At 50.9% G+C, this 9,053-nt stretch overlaps 2 protein-coding genes across 2 annotated transcripts in view; one reads left to right on the top strand and one right to left on the bottom strand.

Moving 5' to 3' along the window:
- Nucleotides 1-352, top strand: part of ECHS1 (enoyl CoA hydratase, short chain, 1, mitochondrial) — a 1,159-nt gene extending 807 nt beyond the window's left edge. The window contains 3 exon segments of the mRNA XM_010182353.1: nucleotides 1-37; nucleotides 125-192; nucleotides 287-352. The exon segment at nucleotides 1-37 is cut by the window's left edge and continues 26 nt beyond it. Coding sequence (XP_010180655.1) covers nucleotides 1-37; nucleotides 125-192; nucleotides 287-352 — 171 coding nt within the window.
- A 5,287-nt stretch (nucleotides 353-5,639) lies between these two features.
- ZNF511 (zinc finger protein 511) overlaps nucleotides 5,640-9,053 on the bottom strand; it is a gene marked incomplete at its 5' end in the record, with an annotated part of 3,793 nt that continues 379 nt past the window's right edge. The window contains 4 exons of the mRNA XM_010182354.1: nucleotides 5,640-5,709; nucleotides 6,902-7,087; nucleotides 7,976-8,100; nucleotides 8,207-8,408. Coding sequence (XP_010180656.1) covers nucleotides 5,640-5,709; nucleotides 6,902-7,087; nucleotides 7,976-8,100; nucleotides 8,207-8,408 — 583 coding nt within the window. The remainder of the gene's footprint in view (nucleotides 5,710-6,901; nucleotides 7,088-7,975; nucleotides 8,101-8,206; nucleotides 8,409-9,053) is intronic.

Here is a 9,053-nt window from a genome sequence, read left to right as displayed (position 1 = left end):
CTGGTTGCGGCCATGGCGAAGGAGTCGGTCAACGCTGGTAGGGGCTGGGGAACCAACCAGGAACCCCCCAGGGGGCCTGCAGGACCAGGCAGCGGGGTCTCCTCAACTTGTCCCTTGCTTTTAGCCTTCGAGACGACGCTGACAGAAGGGAACAGGACGGAGAAGCGGCTTTTTTACGCCACTTTTGCTACTGTGAGTGTGGGGGGGGGGTGTCACCCCTTTGCGGGGGGCTGGGGATGGTGGGGCTGTCACAGCCCCCCCAACCTCACCCCTCTGCTCTGAGCAGGGCGACCGCAAGGAGGGGATGACGGCGTTCGTGGAGAAGCGCAAGGCGAACTTCACCGACAGCTGAGGCCAGTGGCGTGCAGGTCCCCACGGCCCCCCTGCCTCACCCCACACAGAGGGGCCAGGAACCCTGGGGTGAGACGACTGGCAGCAGGCACCATGTTTCCCATCACTATTAAAAGGTTTTCTTGGTGCTGGTGGGAGATGGGGCATCCTTGCTGTGGGGTCCCCCCTGGAGCTGTAAGACATTGGGGTTCACTGAGACACCCCCCCAGACACTCCATCGCATTGCTCTCCCATGCTGGGCTTGGCAAAAGCAGCCTTGGGGAGCAATAGGTGAGGGTTCCCTGGGGAGGGGATGGCCTGCGGTGCCTTCTTGGGTGCACTGAGTTTGCTCAGCCTCAGCCCTACCTGACCTGAACTGAGGCTGAGGTGATGGCCTGAGCCCCCCTGTCCCCTATCACCCTCACTCTACCCGAGGTCTTGGAGTGAGCCCAGTTTTGGGAGCCCTAGAGGTTCCTGGTAGCAATGAGAAGCCCAGCAGGATGTGGAGAGGGGAGTGGGTTTATTGGGGGTAATCACGGGTGGGGAGGAAGGGAGGAGTCCCCTCAGGGAACCCCAGAGGTGCCTCCCAGCCCTCACTCAGCCATGGTGGAGATGGTCACGGTCCTCCTCTGGGCCACGCTGCACCTCCAGGGACAGCATCCGTGGTGGGCCATGGGCATCAGCCTCCCAGGCATCGTCCTGGGGGTGGTGGAGGTGGTCACGGTCCTCCTCAGGTCCCACCTGGACTTGGGGTGGGTCATATGGAGCCCAGGAGCTGTTGGAGAAGACCTTTAGACCTGGTTCCACTTCTTCGGTGATCTCGCCCTCCTCTGGTGGCTCCACAGCCCGTATGCCCAGGAAGCTGAGAAAAGGCAGCAAAATAAGCCAGGAAATCCCACCCCAGTGGGGTGCAGGGACCCTGGAGACACACCCCCACCCCGAAGAGGGTGCAGTTAGGATCTCGGGGAGCAAACAGACTAATTTAGCTGCTTATCCCACAAGCAGCTGGATGGGTCTGGGGTATGAGTGCTGCACCACCCACAGCTCCCCACCACCACCAGCCGGGGCTCGATGCTTGCACATTTGGGTGATTTTGAGGGTAGATGAAGCTGGGAGCCCCTTAATTTTTGTGGGGATGCAAAGCAACAAGGAGGAATTTATTCCTCCCCCAAATGCTTTACATTTTGGGGTGTTTGTTGGTTTTTACAAGCCAGATCTGGGTGTCTGAAGGTGCGGGGAGCGCAGCCGCCTCTTACATTTCCTTGGCCAAATCCTGCTCCGCATCCAGGTCCCTGAGCCCGGCATTGCTCACAGCCTGCAGGAAGAGAGGGGTCCACTGAGTGGGTGGCATGGATCATACATGGGTCTCCAAATGCCCCCTCATCATGCAGGGCAGTGGAAGGACAAGACAGAGGGGAGGGCTCACCTGGGTGCCCCAAGGTGCGGGCAGGAGAAGGGCAGTACCCAGCAGGATGGTGATGGTACAGAGCCGCACAGCCCCCGGTCTGGCAGAGAGATGGAAGAGGAGCTGTGTTGCCTGGTGCCAGCCTGCACCCACAGCTCCTGCCTGCATCTGCTGGCACCCACAGCACCTGCCCACACCCTACACCAACAGCTCCAGCCTGCGCCCACCCCTGCCCACACTGCCTGCCCCCCATACCCCCTGGTGCTGCCCGCAGGGACCAGGCAGGGACGTACCTCTCCATGGCTGCCTTCTGCAGGGCTGCCCAGCCCTTGTCCTGCACTTTGCCCACGGGCAGGTGCAGCCACTCCCAGGTCACCTGTCCCACACATCCCATGCACCCCCATGCACCTAGAGATGTGCATCGCCATGCACTGGGGCATGTGCAGTCCCCATGCACCCAGGGATGTGCATCTCCCATGCACCTGGGTGCGTTCCTGCCCACAAGTGACAAGAAACAGCCATGTTTCTGATCTCTGAACACATGAGCTGTGACTGAACGTGCTCTGCAGGCAGGGAGCAGAAGCTGGGAGCAGCTGGAAGCCTCCTCAGAGCTCTGGATGTTGGGAGGGAGGAAGGTGGACTCCAGGCAGCATTAGTTCATAGAGTGCTTTTGGTTGGAAGGGACCTTCTGAGATCATCCAGTCCATCCCCACTGCCATGGGCAGGGACAGAGAATCACAGGATGGTAGGGGTTGGAAGGGACCTGTGAAGATCATCCAGTCCAACCCCCTGTGCTAGAGCAGGATCACCCAGAGATCACACAGGAACACGGTCAGGTGAGTTTGAACATCTCCAGAGAAGGAGACTCCACAGCCTCTCTGGGCAGCCGGGTCCAGTGCTCTGTCACCTTCACAGTAAAGAAGTTTTTCCTTATGTTTAAGTTGAACGCCCTGTGTTCCAGTTTGTGACCACTGCTCCTTGTCCTGTCACTGAGCTCAACTGAGAAGAGTCTGGTCCCATCCTCCTGACATCCACCATTTAGATATTTATAAGCATTAACGAGATTCCTCCTCAGTCTCTTCTCCAGGCTAATCAGACCCAGCTCTCTCAGCCTTTCCTCATATGGGAGATGCTCCAGTCCGCTCATATCTGGCTCTACACTTGGACTCTCTCCAGTAGTTCCTTGTCCTTCTTAAACTGGGGAGCCCAGACCTGGACACAGTGTTCCAGTACCCTCAAAGCTCCGTCCAACCCAACCCTGACCTGTAGAAGAGCTCAAGCTTTTCTAATTCACTGGAAGCTGAAAAGCCAGATTCGCCCTCTGCAATCAAACCACGACAGGGCAGCAGCTGCAGCAAAATGCCTGGGCTGGAGCCCTCTCCAAGATCAGCTTGCCCCAAAGCCCCCAAGGAGGGATGGAGGAGGGGGTCCAGGCGAGGGGTTGAAGAGGCAAATGACAACATGTCCGAGGCAGTGACGCAGCCAAACATCAGCTTCAATCAACCCAGCAAAAGCAGAGGAGCCTCATCCAGCCCAACTGCCTGCTCCTCTGCCAGCTTTGGGACTTCTCTGGGACTTTTAGAGACGTGGTTTAGTAGTGGACAGGTTATGCTTGGACTCAGTGATCTTAAAGGTCTTTTCCAACCAAATGATTCTATGATGCTCCCATACCCCAGGCTGCTCGAACCTCTCCCATGGCTTCCTGGCAGCTCAGTGGCATTAGACCATACTCCTGCACCTGAAAGTTCTCCTGGTTGCATTGCAAAGCTTGAAAAACCTTTGCAACCCCAAAATGGGCACCGTGGGGTGGGCAGGTCTGTGTCGTCTTGCCAGCAGACATTCTCTGCAGGCGTGGGGGATGTGTTCCTGATCTCAATCCCAAAAAGCCCTGTGGCTCTAATTGCAATTTTTATTATTTTTTTTAATAGCAAGAGCAGACACCCAGAGACATGGAGTCTGGGAAAAAGGAAGGAATTAATTTCCAGGTCAAAACTTAGGACCTAAACATGTAAGGGAGAGCAGATTCAGCTGCTGCTGTGCGGTTGCTGTACCATCGTTGTACCTGCAGGCATCTCCAGCGACACGGTGCCTGGCTCCAATTTCCAGTTATTCCAGTGGGGTGGAAAAAAAGCCTCATTACAGGCTTCCAGTGTTGGTAAGCGATTTTTGGTCATTGCTGAGAGACCTCCCTCGGCAGACGGGCAGGAGCACCGAGGTGGCAGCCACAACAGTGGGGATCCTGGCCAGAGGCTTTGCCTGCCGGATTAAGGCTGGACAAGCCGGCTGAGTTTTAAACAAAGTGAAGCATTTTAAAACTGACAGGGAAATCTCCTACGTCTCTGTAAGCATCATTCCCTGCTCCTATTTGCAAGGATTTTTCAAAGCCCTTTTTATCCTTTGTTCTTCCTGGAGAGGGGGAAGGGAAAAAAGCAATTATAGATCCTAAGCTTCTTGGATCAAGGCCGTTCCAGAAACCTCTTATTTTTTTTTCCTTTATGGACAATTTTATAAGTGTCATTTTTTGAGACCTGGTGGCAGCACGCTGAGCCTGGCTCTGTGTTTCAAATCAATCTTTGCTCCTGGCAGGATCAGATGAAACATGAAGAGAAAGACGAGAGGAAAAACAATCTCCATCTCAGCCTGATTTTAGAGGTATTTGGAGCAGAGGGAGGTTGATTTTTCACATCTGACACTGCCTGGGCTTCAAAACATCATTTAAATTCTCTACAAAGCAATTTTGTAAAAATTCCTTTTATTTATTCCCCTAGTTGTAAGTCACTTTATTTTATCTCTCCATGGAAGTGAGCTGCAAGGCACCAGAATGCTTTCCCTGGCCTGGGCAAACCTTTTGCATGGGTTTCAGAGCAAGTGCCGGGGAGCAGAGTTGACTTCAGTGAGATGGAGGCGGTCAGAATTAGGCATCAATGCTTTCTTTTTTCCATTTTCTTTTTTCATTTTGTCAGTGGCTCCAGATACAGTCAGCAGATTTTGTCTTGGAATTTTTTGAATCTATTTCTACCCCCAAAAAGGTAAAAAAAATCAGAAAAAATAATCCTGTGTAGTCTCAGCACCAAGAGCTGATTTCCTCTCACTTCTCCATCGCAGCACTCTGCTACAGTCTGAGACTCTTTCTGCAAGCAGCTGGCACGAAGTTCAACTCGCCCCATGTCTGTGCTGCCCCAAGGGCTGTCCTCACTGGGCGCCTTTGAAAACACTGTGAGCAAATGACAAAATAAAATTAGGATGATTCAATTAACGGTTGTAATCTACATCGCTATTGCTCTGGATTGTATTTTGATTCTCCCCTGTGCAAGCAAAGCTGGCAGGGAAGTGTAGAGGCTGGGGGATGTAGGCCTTGATGCAGGAGGAGGGAACACAGTGTACTCTGCTCCGTGTTATCCCTGCTGCAGCTTTGGCAGCGACTCCTTGCAAGTTTTTCGCAAAGCCTGTGTGATCCCTGCGGTTGCCTGGAGTTTCAGGACAGCATCTGCCATTTGCAAGCTGAGGCAAGATGTGACTGTCTATCAAGAAAGCCACTGCTGCCCAAAGATACAAAACTCACAGCACAGAGGCAGGCTAATTTATTTGTAGTTTAATTTCAGAGGGGATCAGAAAACAGACCATTGTGTCTCAGGAAGGATAAATAAATATAGGCATGGGTTAGCTCGGAAACACTGCCAAAAGGTGATGGTACACAGACCCAAAGGGACTGTAGCGCAGCACCTCCCAGTGTCAATGGATCCCAAACTGCTGCCACACAATCCCCGTTTTTTCCCTTTCTGCCTTCCCAATACAGAGCAGGATGCTCACACACAACTACAAATATCCCTGCTCGGCCACAGTGCTGTTTGTGAGTAGCAGCAGCCAGCACCTTCTCACCTTTGCAGATCTGGTGCACTGACCTTCAGACTTTCTTCCTTGGTCCTTTAAATCCTCGGGTGGCCCCTTGTCCAAAGCAAATAGTGGACGGGATCCTGGAAAGGGAGACACCCTTCAGTACACGTTAACAGCTCGCCTCTCACAGGATCACCAGGACGCTTTATGCCATTTCAAGCTCCCAAAGGTGGAAGAGCAAGGTGCTGGAGAAGCAGGTCATCTAAATCACCAAAGTGTAATTCAAAAAATGGGTGAAATACCAGTCTGCTTTCCCATTTATTCTGCACATATCACTTATGCTTTCTACAACCAGGTGCAAGGTATTACAAAATGTATTACGCTATGGGACAGTTGCAGTGGTTTGCTGAGGAACCAGGAGAGCAGAAGCAGCAGTAAAAGCAGCAAATTCTCCTTTTGACCTGCAGCATCACAGTGAATTCAAGGGTCAGTTTCTTTCTGCTTTACAAGGGACAGCAAGAGGGAGCTGATGACAGGAGTGAGTTTCCTGCTCCGTGCTCCAGCACAGCCGTGGGCTCATCGAGCTGCCTCCAGACTGCCAGCCTATGTCAGATGCGGCAAACTCAAACCACAAGAATCTCTTTGCTAACTGGAATAGTTCAGGCAAAACCCTGTTTAGCCATTATGCTGAGAGGTGATTAAAATTATGAATAAAATTACACCTATCCGGGTGCTGGGAGGGGGGTGGTGACCTTTTGATGGCTACCTTGTATCTCTGACAGGTTTTACAGCACACGATGAGGGGGACTTCAAAAGTCAAGCAGCATTAGGCAATTCAGTCTCAACTTCTTCTAAGGATTTTATTTTAAAAAAACCAAACAGCAAAACCAGCAATGCTGCTCTGGCCTTGCAAAACCTAAGATTCAGAGCACGATGTTCACCTGCTTTATTTGTGCCTTGGCCCGTGATTCCATGGGAGCACCGGCAGCTACCGTGAAAGGCACCAGCTCAGCCCTGACTCAGCTAGGATTGGAAAGTGTTAGAAAGCCAGAACAGAACCTCTTTGAGTATTTTAGGGACAGAGTTCCTGTCTTCAGACCTACACCATTCTATAGTATTCCAGGAAGAGATCACAGGTGGGGAGATTAACAGAAACTTGTTGACATGGCTTTCACAACATATGCACACTGACACTTTCCTCTTTTAAAACATACATGGAAACCCCACCTCTTATCTTCTACACAGAAACACCCCGAGCGTCCTGCACTAGGCACTGCAAAACACAATTCCCAGCCCCAGAAATTTTTGCCTGTGGAGACCAACAGCACAGACCTGGATTTGTAGAGCCGTTTCTCTGGCACCGAGGTGCTGGGGCTGGCTGCAGGCTGAGGGATCTCCACGTTCTCACTGGACCCTATTTCCATAGGGTCTACTTGAAATTGCTCCGATCTCTCCACACCCACATCCATTGGCATACTGGCAACCTCCTTCATGGGAGAGCTCATGTGCTTGGGGCCACTGCAGAGACAAAATTTTAAAGCCTTTCTCAGTAGCTGCCACATAAGCCCAGAGCAAAGGAAATGAAAGGTATTTCATGATGAAACAGGTCAAGTCCAACTGGGGTGAATTCCTGCACGGAGGAACAAAGATTTGGCTGTGCAAACCACCAGAAGCAGCCAAAAGGCTACTGCAGAGCTGCGTGATGGGCTTGTAGGAGTTACTACTTAAATACTCAGGGTTGCTGCTTTACAGCACACAGCTTTGTCCTCAAGTTCTTTTCTTCAGTCCATAAAGTGTAACTGGTGCAATGGGCTCAGAGGGCTGCACTTGAGGGGTCACACCAGGCTACCCAAGCCTTGGAAGACTCCACAGACAGTCCCCTGCCCCTTTGGGCACCCAGCCCAGAGCCATGCCACCCTGCCAGGCAAGAAATTTTCTCTCCATCCCATCACCTGGGTCTCTGATGAAGGTTTTAAACACCCGCAGTCCTTGTATTAAATCCTGTGGTGAGAGCAGTGCTTGAAATGAACAGTCAGCTGAGAAAGCTGTTCACCAAACTTACAAACCTTCCTCTGCTTTTGGGGAACAGGAATATTGTGAAGAGTTGGAGAGCAAAGCAGGAAACATGCATGAAGCAACGCAGGGATGCTGGGCTTTGTGTTTACACTGAGATGGCAGAGTCCAGAGCCACACATGGAGAGAAATAAAGACTCGCTTCAACATGAAGTTAAACATTGCCACAGAAAGACTCACAAGTTTATCTGTTCTTAGAAGCACAAGAAAATGTAATTTCTGAGCCTCTTAGGATATAAACTTGCTTTCTCTGGAAGGGAGTGCGACAGCAGAGAAGCACAACGTCACCTCCACAGGGGAAAACCAGTTGTGCTAGTGCAGTTCTGCAGTTACCTTTTCACTTTCTTTGGTCTATCAAACCGAAAGTCAGCAGGATAAAGGTGAACAGTGACCAAGTGCTCCTTTCTGTCCTTGCTGCTCTTGAACTTCTCCACACAGCCTTCGACCAGACACTTGTACTGAAAGGCAGGGAAAAAAACCCAAAAAGACATTCATTGTAAAAGGCAAGTGGTGTCAGCTGGAGACAGGAGTGCCCTCACTGCAGGGTCAGTCACGGTGGCTCACCATGTTTTGCTTCTCGGCCATGATTTGGAAGAGCGAGTCATGCCACTCCAAGATGTGAATATCCAAGAGGTGTCCCGACGGAAAGGAGCGCTTACAGAAGGAGCAGACGTTGCTATGCAGTGCATTGTAGTGGTGCTCGTAGCCCTCCAGCGTATCAAAGACCTGGCAGCACCCAGAGATGTGGCAACTGAATTCAGACACCCTGCAGGAAAATTAGGACAGCCATGCCTTAAATGAGAGCTTTAATTTAAGCTGCATATATCCATCTAGATTACTTTCTTACCTGTGGCATTTTTTTGTGAATAATACTTAAACTAAATGTAAGGTGCAATGAAATGAAGATTATGGTGGTGCTGGCATTTGGAAACTCTTTATTTGCTGTTACAGCTTGAGCATTGCACATATTATCATCCTCTGAAGCAGTGCTTCAATTAAGAACAAATGCCAAGCAGCAATGTGAGAAATAAGCTGTTTGGCCTTAAAGTTGCAGTGGTGGATTAAAACTTTGTGCCAATGCTATTAACAGACATCTGCAGGATAACCTCACACAATTCTCAAAGCATTTCTCCAGTTTCATACACAAAGGCAGGTTTCAAAGCAAGATGAAGATTCTCCCCCAGGCTTAGCCTTCCTAAGGGCTGTCTATACCACACAGCTCTCCCATTGTTTTGAGCCTGTCACTTAAATCCTCTTGTTTGGCTACAATCCCAATTCTCAGACATATTACAGATGCATTATCTGCTTATGTGGAACTCTCAGCGTAATGATGTCACATCCCACAAGCACAAGTATTTTTACAGACAACTGACAGCAGCACAAAACGGTGATTTTTGACCTTTTCAGCAGG

The sequence above is a fragment of the Mesitornis unicolor genome, unplaced genomic scaffold, assembly GCF_000695765.1.
Source record: "Mesitornis unicolor isolate BGI_N332 unplaced genomic scaffold, ASM69576v1 scaffold14534, whole genome shotgun sequence".
Taxonomy (NCBI): domain Eukaryota; kingdom Metazoa; phylum Chordata; class Aves; order Mesitornithiformes; family Mesitornithidae; genus Mesitornis; species Mesitornis unicolor.
The sequence above is the reverse complement of the archived record's forward strand: the minus strand, read 5'-3'. Positions and strand labels throughout refer to the sequence as shown.